The sequence below is a fragment of the Vombatus ursinus genome, unplaced genomic scaffold, assembly GCF_900497805.2.
Source record: "Vombatus ursinus unplaced genomic scaffold, bare-nosed wombat genome assembly UNPS02014798.1, whole genome shotgun sequence".
NCBI lineage: Eukaryota > Metazoa > Chordata > Mammalia > Diprotodontia > Vombatidae > Vombatus > Vombatus ursinus.
Genome location: NW_020954576.1, coordinates 82,219,003 through 82,236,011, shown reverse-complemented (window position 1 = coordinate 82,236,011; position 17,009 = coordinate 82,219,003). Strand labels below are relative to the sequence as shown.

At 40.2% G+C, this 17,009-nt stretch overlaps 1 protein-coding gene across 1 annotated transcript in view; it reads left to right on the top strand.

The window, feature by feature from the left end:
* Nucleotides 1–14,930, top strand: part of LOC114049816 (calpain-2 catalytic subunit) — an 87,860-nt gene extending 72,930 nt beyond the window's left edge. The window contains exons 15-21 of the mRNA XM_027871234.1: nucleotides 1,942–1,999; nucleotides 4,604–4,668; nucleotides 6,865–6,933; nucleotides 8,532–8,610; nucleotides 11,178–11,294; nucleotides 11,578–11,636; nucleotides 14,429–14,930. Coding sequence (XP_027727035.1) covers nucleotides 1,942–1,999; nucleotides 4,604–4,668; nucleotides 6,865–6,933; nucleotides 8,532–8,610; nucleotides 11,178–11,294; nucleotides 11,578–11,636; nucleotides 14,429–14,452 — 471 coding nt within the window. The 3' untranslated portion in view covers nucleotides 14,453–14,930. The remainder of the gene's footprint in view (nucleotides 1–1,941; nucleotides 2,000–4,603; nucleotides 4,669–6,864; nucleotides 6,934–8,531; nucleotides 8,611–11,177; nucleotides 11,295–11,577; nucleotides 11,637–14,428) is intronic.
* The last annotated feature ends 2,079 nt before the right edge of the window (nucleotides 14,931–17,009 follow it).

Here is a 17,009-nt window from a genome sequence, read left to right as displayed (position 1 = left end):
ACAAATAGAAGAGTTTGTATTTGATTCAAAAGGTAACTGGGGGTCACTGAAGCTTCTTGAGCCCCAGGGCGGTGACATGCAGTCAGACCTACAATTTGGTAGCTATTAGAAGATACATTGGAGGGGCAGCTAGGAGATACAGTGGATAGAGCTCCAGCCTTGGAGTCAGAAGGACCTGAGTTCAAATCTGGCCTCAGACACTTGACACTTACTAGCTATGTGGCCCTGGGCAAGTTGCTTAACCCTGATTGCCTTAACCAAAAAAGAAAAAAAAGAAACAGAAGAAGAAGATGCACTGGATAACAGAAGACTGAAGGAAGAAAGAAAATTACAAGGCTATAGCCATAGTCCAGATGAGAAGTGATATGGGCCTAAACTAAGGTGGTTGGGGTGTGAGTAAAGAGGATGGATCATATGCAAGAGATGTTGAAGAGTTGGAATGAATAACATTTGGCAACTGATTGAATGTGGCAGCAGTGGCAGAGAAGTTCAAAGAAAGAGTGGGAGACAACTCCTACATTGTGAACTTGGGTTACTAGATGGACGTTGGTGCCCTCAAAAGAAATAGGGTTTGAGTCTCTATTCAAATACTCATTAGCAGAGATTGTAATTAAAGCACTTAATGTCTCTGATCATCAGATTTCCCAATAAAATTGGGATAATATTATAGGGCTGTGTGAAAAATTGCTTTCAAAACCTTAAAGCAACTATGTGAATATAAGCTATTCTTAGTGAGTTTTACTTCCTTTAAAAAAAAAAACTTTTATTGACATTTTTTGCTTTTATATCACCATTTCCAAATATAGATACCTGTGATACCCCATCCTTTACCCAACTAGCTATCCTTTATAACAAAGAAAGGAAGGAAGGAAGGAGGGAGGGATGGGAGAGGGGAGGAAGGGAGGGATGGGAGAGAAAAGAAGGAGGGAGAGAAAAGAAGGAAGGAGAGAGAGAGAGAGAGAAAGAAAGCAGGCAGTTCAGCAAAACCTATACATCAGCAATTTCTTATACTCTAGGCAGTTTTCTACACCCATAGTCTCGCTCCCACTTTTCTCAACTCTTCTTTGGGAACAAGCTGGGTCACTATAGTGAAACAGGATGTTTTGTTTTCTGTTTCATTTACCTTAAGGTAATCCTTAGGCATATTGTTTTCCTTATTCTGCTTACTTCATTCTGCCTCAGTTCCTGGTAGTCTCCCCACTGAACAGTGTTTTTTTTTTTAATTTATTTTTAACATTCAGTTTTTGAAATTTTGAGTCCCAGATTCTTTCCTTTCTTCCCTTCCCCACCCATTGAGAAGGCAAACAATATGATATCCATTATACATGTGAAGTCATGCAAGACATATTTCCATATTAGCCATGTTGAGCTGTGTTTTAAAAGGAGAGGGATTTGTTCCAAAAGAATGAGAAGGATGTGCCAAGTGGGCATAGAAGTGGGAACAGAAAGGCGTGAGAGGCAGCAGCCCTGGATAAAGGGGGAGAATCTTTAGTGAAGAGCAATGAATAAGGATGAGAAGAGCAGGCAGGGACCTTGAAGACAATGAGGAGAAACCTGGACTTGGTCCAGTCAGCAATAGAGCTGGTACTTTAGGTATGGGAGCAGGAGAGTAAAATGGAAAAAAGCCAAACAAACAAAACCAGCTAGAAGTGATTGGGAAAAGCTTGACTGACTAAATGCTGGTTGGGACTGTTCCCTTGTGCTAACTGACAAAGCCCTTCTGTACCAGAACCATCTCACACCGTACCTTCATTAAGAACCAAACATTCAGGGAAGTGAGACGTTGTCTGGGCGCCTGGCTTCAAGCTCTGATGATGCTTCTTGCAACATTTTGTTGAGTTTCTCTTTCCCCGGCTGTGTTTCAGCCCTGTGATTACTATGATTCCAGGTAGAAACTGACAATATGTGTGTTGTATCTTTTTGTGTATTGTGTTTCCATAGGATGCGGAGATTTCTGCCTTTGAGCTGCAGACTATCCTGAGGAGAGTCCTAGCAAAACGTAAGTATCTCTTCCTTCCAGTTCCCCAAACCCTATTCTTCTCCTTTAGGGGCATAAGGGAAAAAAGTAGAGTATCTCTCCACCCCCCCCCATTCTACATTATTGTGGCAGCCTTCTCTTGGTAGAATAAAAGGCTTGGATAACTCCGTTGATGCCAGCCAGAAGCCATGGCCAATGGTTCAAAGCTCTATTTAAAAAGGAAATGACTGAAGTTGAGAGAATCCACCGATGGGCCAGAGGGAAAAGGGGAAATTGATTGGATGATTTGAGTGCTGGTGGCCAAAGGATTTTTTAAAAATCTCCATTTCATGCATGATCATTAGATAGATAGATAGAGATATAATAAAATGACCCCAGATCTTTGACTAGAGCTATGCCTGGAAAAATAATCTCTGCTATTGAACCAAGTCAGTGAATTTGAAAAAGACTGCACGTTTGAAAATATTCCAACAGCATGGAATAGAAACCAATTCCAGAAGCCAAGGTCAGGGAGCTGGCCTTGGAGCCTGGAAGACTTGTGTTCAAGTATGGCATCTATAACATCTCTCTGGCCAGAAGTAGACCCACCCCTCACCCTTCCAGGACAGATCAGAAGCCCTTCTGTTTTTAAAGGCCTTTGGAAGAGTCAGTCAACAAGCATTTATTAAGTGCTTACTATGTGCCAGGCACTATGCAGGGATATAAAGAAAGGTAAAAATCACATCCCTTGCCCTTAAGGAGCTTACATTCTGAAGGTGAAGACAACATGCAAAAACCTTCACAACCTTGCTGGGTCCACCATTCCAATATATATCAACATCATTTGTTGTTGTTGTTGTTGTTGTTGTTGTTATTTAGTTGTTTGGTCGTTTCTGACTCTTTGTGACCCTATGGACCATACTGTCCGTGGGATTTTCTTGGCAGAGATACTGGAGTGGTTTGTCAGTTTCTTCTCCAGTGGATTAAGGCAAACAGAGGTTAAGTGACTTACCCAGAGTCACATAGCTAGTAAGTGTCTGAGGCCAGATTTGAACTGAGGAAGCTAAGTCTTCCTGACCCTAGGCCCAGCACTCTATCCACTGTACCAACTAGCTGCCTTTATATCAGTGTCAAGGATCCCATAAAAGCAGAGATAAAAGGTCCTTCTGGTCCTGTATGAACCAAGTTACAGCTTATGCAGCCCAACCCAGGAATACCTAATACATATATATATATATATATACACACATATATACACCTATACATGTATATATGCATGTATATATACATGCGTATATATGTATATGTATATATGTGTGTTTGTGTACATATATATGTGTGTGTATATATATATATACATGTAAAAAAGTTACAAGTTACAGCTTATGCAGCTCAACCAGGAACACCCAGTACAGTAGAGAAGAAAGTTTAAAATGACTTTAACATGGCTAAAGTTTAGATGTCCCCAGGTCCAGACACACACAACCTCAAGCAGTGGTGAAGCCAACCCAACAAGGCTTCCCTGCCATGTGGGAAATGAGGTGGTGTTTACCACAAAGGCCACCAGGCACAGTGAGGTCATGGCAGTGTCTCAGATGTGTGGTAATCACGGGTCTGTGAAGACCAAAAGCCTCATTGTTAATTCACAGATGGATGGACAAAAGGGGAATGCAGGATAGGGAAACCTCCTTTCTGCTACAGAGTATTAATTGCCCCACATGTGGCTCTGAGCTCAGCATACTCTTCCCCTTTCTAACTGGTGATGCCGGGCTCCTAGCCATGGGCCCATCCCCTCTTCACTCCACAGCCTTCCCACCTCTCCACACACACACACACACACACACACACACACAACTCCTGCCCATGTAGTCCTTTGCAGACCTAACACATGCATTTCCCTAGAAACGAGACTCTGAAAAAGCCATACTCAGACTATAAACAGGTCCATATCAAGGTCCCCTATTTCTAAGGTCATAGGTGACCAAGATGGCAGCTCCAAGGAAACTCTATGCCCTGAGATAACTGCACATGTCTCTAGCAAGGTGAATACATTTCTATGGAGATTTTTTTGTGTTTTTTGTCTTTTAAAAATAACAGAACAAGCAAAATTCACTCCTTCCTGTGGCTTTTCACAGACAGTCCTAACACTCCATGGAATGCATAGAGCCATGCTTTAATAGAATCATGTGAGAGAGGTTGAGTGGAAAGAGACCACAGAGATTATCAAGTCCGCTCCCTCACTTTACAGATGAGGAAACTGAGGCACAGACCAATTAAGCGACTTACCCAGGGTCACACAGCTAATAAGTGCGTTTTTAAAATTTCAGCTATTTTTATTAGTATTGGTTGGTTTCTAGCCTAGTTGTTTCCTTAGTTATGAGGGCATAGCCTAATTGAAAACACGTCTCTGCTTCCCCCCATTTATGTCTCACATCCACAAGGGGCACTCTCTGGGCCTTAATACCATATAAATAGTCCAACTACTTCTTATTCCTTTATTTTAAAAAATTATCCAATGCTTCTTTTCACCTGGCCTTTGCTAGGCACCATACAGAACAAAATTAGGTTCCTGTAGTACACCCCCTTGCCCTCCAGGAGTTCACACTCAAAACACCCAAGAGCTGACTTTCTTTCTCCATCTTCTAGGTCCAGATATCAAGTCGGATGGCTTCAGCATCGAGACGTGCAAGATCATGGTTGACATGCTAGATGTATCCTTAAACATGTGCTAGGGAACTCAGAACCGGGGCTTTGTACAGATGCTGCCTGTGGCTGAAGAAGTGGCATCGGATCACTGAGGCTGAACGTATATCTGTGAGCTTGGTCATGAGAGGTCATGAAAGAAATTCGTTAACTCCTGGGGTTAAAATAAAAAGACTGGGAAGGCAGGAAGCAACACTCCTTCTAGAAAGGAGTGGGGAGGGGGAAAGAAAGTAGAATTTGAAAGGTGATTAGAGAGGCTGCAGGCTCAAAAATGTCCAGCTTGTCTGAGAAGTGAAACATGGGTCCCCTCCCTGAATCATGGGCTTCTGTTGTGGCTTCTGTAGGAGAGATGTCACCCTAACAGGACACACATAGAATCAGGAAGAAAAAAGAAGCAGGTCTACTTCCTTTAAGGAAACTGACTCCTGGGTCATCCTGTTTTGTCCAGATTGTTTCCTGAGTGAATGTGTTTCTACTATTCACTGAATCTCAGGGTGGGGAGATACCTCAGAAGCCATCTGGGTCAGCCCACCTCCCAACAAAAACTCCCTCTATGACAGACCTGACCAGGGGCCATCATCCAGCCTTTTCTTGAGGACCTCTACAGAGAGGGAACCTACTCTCTCTTTTGGTGGTCCATTCCACATCAGAATAGCTCTGATTGTCAGGAAGTTTAGCCTAAATCAAGCCTACACTCTGTTCCACCCATTGCTTCTCAGTCTGCCTTCTCTGGCCAAGCAGAATGCATCTAATCCCTCTTCCATATGACAGCCCTTCAAATACTCGAAGACTAATATCATGCTGGTCTTCCCCAAGGATCCTCTCAGAGTCAGAGCTAAATATCCCCAGTTCTTTTAACCAATTCCCATATGGCATGATCTCACAGCCCTCCACCATCCTGGTTGTCATTTTCTGGACAGTCTTAATAATGTTTTTCTTAAAATGTAGTGCTGAGAACTGAACATAATAACCTCAGTTGTGGTCTGACCAGGGCTAAGTACAGAGGGATTACTACTCCCTACACCTAGACACTGTTCCTGTCTTAATACAACCTAAGATTGAATTAAATTAAATTAAATTGCCAACTCAGTCAACCCAATGCAATAAACATTCTTGAGCTCACAATCCATTAAAATCCCTAGATCTACCAATGAAAGGCTGCCCAAACATGCCTTTTCCAGCTTATACTTGGGAAGTTAGTTTTTTTTAACCTTACACCGATATAAGACTTTACATTTACTCCTGTTAAAGTTCATCTTCTTGGATTTGGCCCAGCATTCTAGCCTGTCAAAATCTTTTTGGATCCAGACTCTCTTTCTTCCCAGCTTTTTAACATCTGCAGGTTCCATAAGCTAATGTCCTCTCTGCTGAGGGCAAGTTGCTGATAAAAATGTTCAATAGAATAGGACCAAGGACAGATCCCTGTGGCAGCTCTCTAGAGACCAGTATTCAAGTTGATGCTGTCAAATCATCAATGTCTCCTCTTGGGGTCTGGATATTCAACAGGTTTTGAATCCATCTACTATACTGTTGTCCAGCCCACACTTCTCTCGTGTCTGCAAGAATAGCATGACATATTTTGTCAAATGCTTTGCTTAAATCTACGTAAGTTATGTTTGTAGCATTCTCCTCAGCTACCAGCCTAATAACCCTGACAGCATATCCCTAAGCCAATTTTTTTCAAAAATGAACCTGTTGATCCAGTGGTCTAAATGTTTCCTTTTCAATTTCTGGATGATGGGGTTCTTCCTGCTATAATCATTTCTAGTTTATCACCCACACTCACCTCCACCAGCCTTTTACCTGGCACTTCGCTAAGCTAAGGAAAAGTGGCACCTTGGCTACTTTTCCCAATCTGGGAAAAACCTCATTGCAGGATTCCCGTTGCCTGCTGATTAGCCAGTCCCTTTACGAAAAACCTAACGAGACATCAGGAAAAATCCTTGGTAAAACGTCGACCCATCACTGAGTGGCAGAAGGGATGGTAACATCAGAAGAGCAACCCAAGCCCGTAGGAGTCCATGTCCCCATTTTTGCCTCCTCTCCCAAACTTCCAAGGTTAGGTTTAGGGCCAGCAAACATTAACCCAGACAATATGAGTCCTTTGGTAGGATTTTCCTGAATAGACCCTGACTAGTAAGAGCACTCGGATTTGAATCTCAAAATTCCACATTGTACAAAGATCTTTCCTTAATAAAAGGCAGGTTGATGGGAGTGGTAAACTGGGTCTAAAGGAGTTCTACCTTCTCTGGTCAAAAATACAAAAATACCAGGTATGATTTAAGGCACGCTGGGTGGTAGGTTGGGAGATAACTCCACTACCTTCACATCAGGATACTATCAGTGTGGTGGTTTAATGCTTCAAAATTTGGGAGTATGCAATTTATAAACACTTTTTAAAAAATTACATTTATATCACAAGGAAAAATTGGGGGCACAAATGTATCTCTGTGCATACATAATTTTAGAAAACAAGGCACTTTTTTGGGGGGGTATTGTCTTGGAGTATTGTCTTACGGCTTGATTTCACCTATAGTAGGGAAGAGGCTGGGTGGAGGACAGGGCTGGCCACTACTACCACAGTCACACAACTATCAAGATTTTCTTGGTTAAATAAGTCTTTTCTATGCTTCATTCCTGGACCTCTACTATGTACATAAACAATTAGAAGCAATTCAGAAATACTAGCCAAATTTGCTTTACTTGACGCTACTTGGTTGTTCTGGGCAGGATGGGGCAGGGTAGTAATTATAGAAAGGAGAGGGGTTTAATGGTAGTCATAAGGTAGCACCAGGTATAGGGAATTCCCAAGTGATAAAACTTCTCTACCAGTAAAGGTCAGCACTTTCTCTGCAGCTCAGTCTTAGAGGAAAGGAAAAAGGGCACCAATGAAACATTTTAAAATGCAGAAGGAAGTATAGGAAGAGACAGATAAGCAGTGCAGTTTGGGAACTAACATGTTAAATTTATTATGTACTTAGAAAAAAAAAAAGCAAGTTGTACCTAGTAGAGATTTTCAGTTTCATAAAAATAAACCAAAAATTTAAAAAGAAGCGCACCCTCAAATGATTCCTCAATATTTTGCCAGTTGGGCATTTAGAACTTGCAGAGAGAAGAGAGTTGGCATAATTTGGCTCAGTGATAATGCACTGTTGTCAAATGACCTTCTGACTGGTTGATAAAGAATGGCCAATTTAGTTCAACAAGCCATTAAGGATCTACTCTGTGTAAGGCATTGGGGAGACAAAGCCAGGGCCAGAAATAGAGTCCTGCTGTCAAGAAGTTTATCATCTGAACTAAACATACACACAAGGAACAGAGGGTGATGGATATGAAGAAAGGTTCAGGCAAAAAAGCAAGTGAAGTTTGAGGAGACAAAAATACCTCTTCCCAGAGGAGTCAGGGAAGGCATCACGAAGGAGCTGGAAGCCATGTTGAGACTTGATAAAGGAGAGCCTAATAGGTAGTAAGAGAGACCCTTCCAGGAAGGGGTTAGGGAGTGCAGAAGGAGGGGAAAATGTGAGGCAAGAAATGGTGGTAATTTATAATATAAAACTACCAAATATGTGATGACTAAAAATGTTAGGCCCCAAAGCCCAAGATTTTAAGCTTTCTCGGGTCAGCAGAACACAGAGTGGGATTCATACTTAGAGGGAAACACACAGACCTAGCTGGAGTACATGGCTGCAGAATTCACTTTTCTCAGTCAACTAAATCAGAAAACCAATTGATTCTTCTAAGATTATTGATAGTATTAAGTTGAAAGTGTGTAGTTGTTTGGGAAAAAAAATATTCCTGCTTTGCATGAAACATAGAAGATTAAATGTGCTTTAAAAAGTCAAGTTCTTCATGTCTACTTTGCTTGTTCCAGAAAATTTACAAGGAGATGGACGTTGATAAGTCTGGCACCATGAATGCCTATGAGATGCGTAAAGCATTAGAAGAAGCAGGTAACACATCCTAACGACTTTCATTTATTTCAGAATCACTGCAAATCATCTTCTTTAATGAAAATCTAGTAAACTGCCCCCCAAAATAAAGTAGCCACTACATCTCTTTCTCCCCCACTTTCAAAAGGATAACTGGTGAAATGTGACTTGGTATAGAATCTCCCCCTAGTTCTCTTTCTGAATCTAAGACTCTGAGAAAACTCTAGCAGGCCAGCCATGCTAAAAATGATTAAAAAAAATTCATAGACTTACGTTATTTAGAGCTGGAAGGGACCTCTTATAGGTTATCTAGGCCAACTTTTTCATTTTACAGAGAAAGAAACTGAGGCCCAGAAGGGTTCCCACATAGTGCTTCCCAAAGGGTCCCATTTAGCCAAGTTGTCTAGGAGAGCTGGTTGTTTTTTTTTTTTTAAACTTCAGTTAGGAGGGGCATCTAGGTGGCAGAGTGGTTAGAGTATCAGCCCTCGAGCCAAGATGACCAGAGTTCAAATCCAGCCTCAGACACTTAACTAGCTGTGTGACCTTGGGCAAGTCACTTAACCCCAATTGCCTCAAAAAAAAAAAAAACCAATTTCAATTAGGATTATGTAGAACTGGGTAGTGATAGTCCTGCTGTACTCTGGCCTATTCAGACTACACCACAAAACAACAGAGTTGAAAGGAACCTCAGAAGTCATTGAGGCCGGCCTCATCCTGAACAAGAATCCCTCTACCACAGCAAGAATGTTGGGTTCCATTCTGGGCAGCCATATTTTATTTATTTTTTTTCTTCTTTTTTTTTATTAATTTATTTTGATTTATCAATAATCACTTCCACATGCTTTTGAGTTTAAAATTTTTCTCTTCCTTCCTCCCCACCACCCTCCCCAAGACGGCACACAATCTGATATAGGCTATACATTTACATTCATATTAAACATATTTTCACATTAGTGATGTTGTAAGTAGAAATTAAAACCAATAGGAGGAACCATCAGAAAGAGGAAACAAAACTCAACAGAGGAGAAAAAAATAACAATTTGGCTTCCATAGTTCTTTCTTTGGGTGTGGATAGCATTTTCCATCACAAGGCCTCTGGAGATGTCTTAGATCCTTGTATTGCCAGGAAGGGTTAAGTTTATCAATATTAGTCATCACACAACGTGGCTGTTATTGTGTACAACATTCTCTTGGTTCTGCTCACTTCACTCAGCATCAGACCATACAAGTCTTTCCAGGTTTTTCTGAAGTCAGCCTGCTCATCATTTCTTATAGCACAATAGTATTCCATCACATTCATATACCACAACTTGCTCAGCCATTCCCCAATTGATGGGCATCCTCTCAATTTCCAATTCTTTTGGGCAGCCATAGTTTAGAAAGGACTTTGATAAGCTGTAACATATCCAGAAGTAGGGTGAGGAGACGAAAGGAACTGAGAATGTTTTGCCTAGAGAAGATGTACAAGGGACACATTTATTCTCTTAACATGTAAGACAAGTTGTCACGTAGAAGGGAGATTGAATGTGTTTTGCTTGGGTCTGAGGATAGAATTAGGAGCAATGGGCGGAAAGGAGAGAAATGCAGATTTCAGCTCAGTAAAAAAAAAAAAAGGAACATTGTAAAAATTAAGGATGTCCCCACAATGGGATGGTCTGACTCCTAGAGTAATAATAGCAGTTATATAGCTCTCTAAATTTTGTAAAGCACTTTACGTGTATTAACTCATTTGATCCTTACAACAACCTCATTATTATTATCCACATGTCACAGGTGAGGAAACTTAGGCACTTGCCCCAGGTGACACAGCTAATAAGTGTATGCAGCAGGGTTTGAGCTCAGGTCTTCCTGACACCTAGTCCTGTGTTCTATCCATTTATGCCTGAGTAGTGCATTTTCTTCCATCATTAGAGCTCTCTAACTAGAGCCTTGCTTGGAATGTTGTAGAAGGAGGGGATGCTTCAGATAAGGATTATACTAGGTAATCTCTGAAGTCCTTTATAGCTTTAAATTTCTTGACTCTAGGACTTTAGTCCCATTGTCACTGCAAGAAAACAAATGTGGTGAAGGAGATTGGGAAAACAGTCATGGAAAAAATGTATGATCATATGGAGTCTCAAAGTAGAAAAGAATAGGTTTCCTGAAAAAATCTAATGATGAGGGTGATTCTGAAGATGAAAAAAGCTATTATGTAAGTGGAATTTTAAAAATATACTAAAAATATGGAGCGCATGGAAAGATTATGGAGAATGGGGATGGATGATGGGAACAAAGGGGCTAGGTTTGATTAAAACAAAGGAAACAGACAGGAAATAGGACAAAGAACCAGACAGGAGCTGAGTCCCAGGAAAGCAGTTTGGAAACCAAAGAAACAGCAGCTGACACAGCTTCTGAAAACTGGAATTGGTTTCAAAGAGCCAAAGCCCCCAAGAAAAATAACCCCGCTTTCAGAAGAAAATCATAGACCCTGGTCTTCATTTGTGACCATATCACATACACTGCCACCAAGTAAATACTTTGTGGGGCAGCACCTAGCACCGGATTATAGAAAACCTAAGACAAAGATTGTTTGTTTGTTCTAACCTTAGGTTTCAAGCTACCCTATCAGCTCCATCAGGTCATCGTAGCTCGGTTTGCAGATGACGAGCTCATCATCGACTTTGATAACTTTGTTCGGTGCTTAGTTCGACTGGAAACACTGTTCAGTAAGTGGGCATTTGGGGCAAAAGATCCATTTGGTTCTCTTAGCATCAGAAGCAGATTGCCCTTCACAGCTGGTGAGAGCATCAGAGCCAAACAGATGTTTGCTTAGTAATATGAGGGTGACATTCCTTCCTTCTTAATTTAGAGGCAAGAGAAAAAAAAGGTGCTTTGTCAACAAAATCATCACTAAAGACTTGGTGGTTTTGAACTAGGCATATGAAGGGGAAATTGCCTGTATTCCAACCTCTTTGCTCATAATATCCTTTTTCTCCTCTTCCTTTACAGAGGTATTCAAGCAGTTGGACCCGGAGAACACCGGAACAATAGAACTCAATCTTACCAGTGTAAGTCAGCAGCTGGCAAGGTTTATTACCAACATCTTATTCCTCAGAAGGAGACCTCTTTATTTAGGGGATGACACAGGGACCTAGCACTTCTTGACCTGCCTTTTAAATCTCTAAAAGGAATGGACCTTGAAAGTAGTTACTGCTTTTTTTGTGGTTCCAAGCTTCCACAGTGCACTTTTATTTGGAGGTGTGGAACAACCAGTCATTGGTTCCTCACTCCAAGAAATACATCCAAGGGCTTTTAGCTTAAGTATAGACCAAGGCTAAAAGGCTGAGTTAGTCTTTTTTGGTGGGTCACAGCTAAAGAAAGGCAATATTGATTAATATATAGTAGGTGGTTCCCTGCTGTGTGGAGGACTGACTTCCACCTCAGATGATCTTTTTTTTCAGATGATCTTTTTAAAAACATACTACCTCTAAAGACACAGGTTGATTTAAATAAATGCCTGTGCCCAGCATACACTTTAAATCCAGTCCACCCAGCTCTCTGAGCATTTCCTCCTTTTGCCCATAAATCTCCCGGACCTTGTTACAGGCTCATTATTCACTGTCATCCTCTCTTCCTACTGTGATTTTTCTCCCTTCTTTTTTATTTATGAAGACGACACCTTAGGGTCAAATTTCATGTTAAGCAAGTTTTTTTGGTGGTGTTCTCCACCCTCCCCTTTGCTTCCATCCCTTTCATCCACTGAGAATAAAGCTAAATAGCAGGAGATAGGTTTTTAAGATGCAGAACAATACATATGCCTGGAGCCCCGACTGAGGCCTCCACCGAAATCACCAGCAATGCAAATTAAATGTGTTTTCTTGGTTGCCTGACACATCAACCTGACAACAGGCAGAGCTCAAAATTTTCCATTTTCATCTCATCAGGAGTAACAAGAGTGAGGGAGAACTGAAGCTGAGTCCTTTTTCATTAACACCGGACTCCAGTTTGAATTTCTATCACAGTTACTCAATTTTGATTTCTCATCAGGGACTGAGGAACCTGCGCTTGCTCTGATAGAGTTGATGGGAACAATAGGGCTGGTCTAATGGCAGCATTGGGTGGAATGGCAGGTAGTTTCATCCCTGTACTTTGGAGAGAAGAGGGAGATAGGAGTGACTTATTTAATGGACCGACAATTTTCCTAGAATACTGGACATCTGGATGAGGTTTCAACTTATTGTGTGCGTATATATGTGTGTGTGTATGTATATGTATGTGTGTATATATGTGTATATGTGTATGTGTATATATACATACATATATATGCATTCATACACACATATATATGTGTACACACATACGCCTCTTCTGTTATATAATGGGGAAACACCTTGGGCCAACAAAGTACACATTTTAAAACTGCTCATAATTGAACATTAACATTCTTGGTGCCACATGGAATCTAGAAAACAGCCCCTGCCCTTAAAGATTGTAATCTAAAATAGTCACAATGTAATTGAAGCTTAAAACATGGCATATGTTAAGGTCTGAGAACTCTACCCATATTATCCTTATTTATCCGTCATGATTCCATTCCTCCTGAACTTCCCCTACCTGTCAGCGTATCACTGTTGCTTCTGTTTTAGTAAACTTGTCTATCTACCCAATCCTTTCCCACCCTCCTTCTTCCAAGTGTCATGAAAACATCCCACACCCCTGGCTTTCCCCTCATCACCTCACCCTTCAGTTTCCCACACTCAAGTGTTTCCAAGTATGAAGAATGTTCATCTAAATCTCCCTTCCAGGGATACTTGTTCTTCAGATGAACTTTTTATGTGACTGCTTTGAGCCCCAAGGAAGTGAAAATGCTAAGCTACATGGATCATAAATCAAACAATAAGTATTTATTAAGTGCCCACTATGTACCAGGCACTGGAGATAAAAGTACAAAAAAAAAAAAGAAAAAAGAAAAAAATCAACTTGGAATGTACCAATAAACAAGCACATATAAAAATATGTATGCTTAGCACAGTGCCTGGCACATTGTACACATTTAGTAAATGTTTATTAACTGATTATATAGCATAAATGTAATTAATAAATACAAACATATGCAAAGTAGTCAAATACGAGCCACTTTTTTCAACTAACTAGCATTTATTTTCCTTTCCTCAAGCCTCTCATTTCCCACTAAAAATAAATAGCCCTTGTAACACATATGCAGAAGCAAACCAAATCCCAATATTAGCCAAATCAAAAAAAAAAAAAAGTGTCTCAGCATCTTGAGTCCATCCCCTCTTTGTCAGGAAGGAGGCAGTCCACTTCATCATCACTTTTCCAGTTGCCCTGAAGCATGATTGGTCATTGCATTGATCAGAGTCCTTGAGTCTTTCCAAGTTACTCATTTTTACAGTGTTGATGTTATTACGATCGAAATTGTTATGGTTCTGCCCACTTCACTGTGCAGCTTATGAGCATCAGAAAATGTTCTGAATCAGGGAGAGGTAGGGAGGGAGTCCATTTCGGGATTGGAGGATGGCCAAGGCACAGAAATGAGTAAACAGCAGCAGGAACATCTTTGACAGTGTTTGATAACCAGTTTCAAATAATGTATAGAATGTTTATCTACTTTAAGCCAAGAATTTAGGTCTTTTAAGTGGGAATGTGCTCTAAAATGTTCATTGATATACTGACTGTTAGCCCGTAAGGAAATCTCTTATGTGCACAATTTTTCTAATATACAATACTTCTTATTCAAAAGAAGCTAACTACAACATTACAAAGTGTTTAACATGTAACCCTGACCTGAAAGAGGGTGGGGGGTCACTGAAATATTTTTTTTTCCCTTCTTCTCTTACAGTGGCTGTGTTTTTCAGTCCTTTGATGTAATAATAACTGACCCTACTGAAGACTTCTCATGAAATTACGGTCACCTGAAGACTAATCTTCCATAAAAGAAACACTATGTCCTAGTTTTGATCTGCATCTTGAGTTTATGAATAGCAACTGCTTGAACTAATGATTAGGACTGACAAAAAGTAGCATTGTCTTAAGTACTTGAGAGATCAAAATTTCCAGATACCCAGTGCAAGAGATCTGTAGACTCATTACATTATATGCAAAAAGTGTAGTTTAGCCCTTTGCAACCTCAATAAAAGCTTTAATTTTGTAAATAGGACATACTTTTTTTTTTACATGCTTACATATGTATAACAATATTAAGTCAAGAAAAATGCAGGGAAAAACCCAATACCTATGCAAACATGAAGCTGTTTTTACAGGAACCAACCCTTCATTGTGTAAATGTAATATGTAAAATGTAAATGTAAATAAAAAGTATTTACATTTGCAAATTTAGCTGACATCCCAGAAGTGACAATGAGGTCATCATTTCATTTAAAGAAAGTGGAAAATATTAAACATATCAGAAAGTCCATGTGGTATAAAGGAAAGAGCACTGGATTTGACGTCAGAATACCCAGACTCGTATCTGCTTCCTACCTAAAGTCACCTTGGGCAAATCAGTTGGCTCTCTGGGTCTCAATTCCATATCTGTAAAATGAGGGGGTTGGATTAGATTACATCAAAAGTCCCTTCCTCTAAATCCCATGAAATAACCTGACTTAAGACATTTAAAGATTTGAGATGAGAAAGAGGCAGTATAGGTAATGGAAAGGGCACTGGATCCTTGGAATCAGAGGGTCTGGGTTTAAAGTCCTGGCAATTCCAAGGCATATGACCTTGAACAAGTCAGTTTATCTAGGCCTTGGCTTCCTCTTCTGTAAAATGAGGGGGTTGGCCTAGGTGATTACATAAGGTCACTAACGGCTCTGAATCCTATGATTTTGCCTCTACCCTTCAAGTCCTTTGGGCTAAGCAATCCTGAAAATGGCAGATCGTTCTTTAACCCCAAGAAGTACTAGAGCAGAAGAATCTGGTGATCTTAATGTCATATAGAGTGAAGCGTTTAGGTATTTTATACTAATTAACTGCAGCTCTGGACCAATCAGAAGACTGTGCACCAAAGCCAGACTATCATATTTTTAAATTGATGATGAATACAAAGGACACAGCAGGCTGTTTGCTGGCTCAATACTTTGGCAACTGTTGACTTCAAGAATTCAGTTGGCTTGTTTGTGCAGTCAAGGTCAATAGCTGTTCATCAGGAAGGTTATTTCCTAACTTTATCATCAAATAAATATAAGCAATATTACAAAAAAAAAAACTCATCTCGTTTCCCTTTCTTTCAAATAAGTATGATTCATTAGAATAAAGAAATTATAACATGGTATTTCTTAGCAAGGAAGACCAGTGGGAACAGGTCAAAAGCATGTATGGTTGTTTTAGTTCTGTTCCAGCCACCCAATGCAATGATCTTTGCAAATCCATGCGTGAACAAAACAAGTCACTTTTCTGTAAACAACACTGAACTACACAGTACTGATGAATGATCTAATCATAAAGAGCAGCTCTGATTTCTGTAGCTTATTTTTCTCAAGAAGCTTAGATGTGAGGGTTCCTTGGAAAAGGAACATACTTTGCTTTACCTATGAGTTATATTAAAAATTGTAGAAACAGCCTTAGTCTGACATTGCTACCAACTTCTTGGGTATCTTAAACAACTCTGTAAAGCAATTAATTGATAATGTACTAAGATGAGATGTGCAATATACATTCATTACTGCAATACACAGGAACTAGGATTTGACCCACAATATGAAGGAATCTGTTACAGCAAGGATTTTGTTCCAAAGTTGTTTAGGTCATTAGTTATGTATCATTACCCTTGGGATGCTCCAAACCTATAAAAATCTCGTTAGTTCCATCCCTCTTCTTGGAAAGTTAAGGAATAGTTAAGGAACACCAAAATGGCATGATGATCTCATGTTCTGAGCTTTCTAGTACCCTTCCACTGTCATTTACCTCATGTTGTATGGTGAAAAGAACACTAGTCTGGAGTCAGGAGACCTAGTTTTTAGTTGTGTCTTTGCAGTAATTAAATACCCTGGTGACTGGGTAAGTCACGGCCTATTAAGATCCACATAATCACAGGTCCTACCTATCTCAGACAGCTGATGTAAAGATCATCTATGAGAATGGGCAAGCCTCTGAACTTCTATTTCCTCCACCGGTAAAAATAGACCAGTTGCATCTTAAGTATCCTTCTAACTCTAAATCTATGATTCAGAGTATGTAAAGAGCACACAAAATTAGTCTGCTAAAAGGTAGCCTTCAATGAACATGCTGGGATTTCATCACTCACCCCATGAACAAACTTTAAGAGAGCTGAACATGGAGTTGGGAAGACCTGATTTCAAACTGCCTCAGATGTTTATTACTAGCCATGTAACCCTAGGCAACACACTTAGGCTCTCAACCTCAGTTCACTCACCTGTAAAATGGAGATAATAATAGCACCTACCTCCCAGGGCCACATGTAC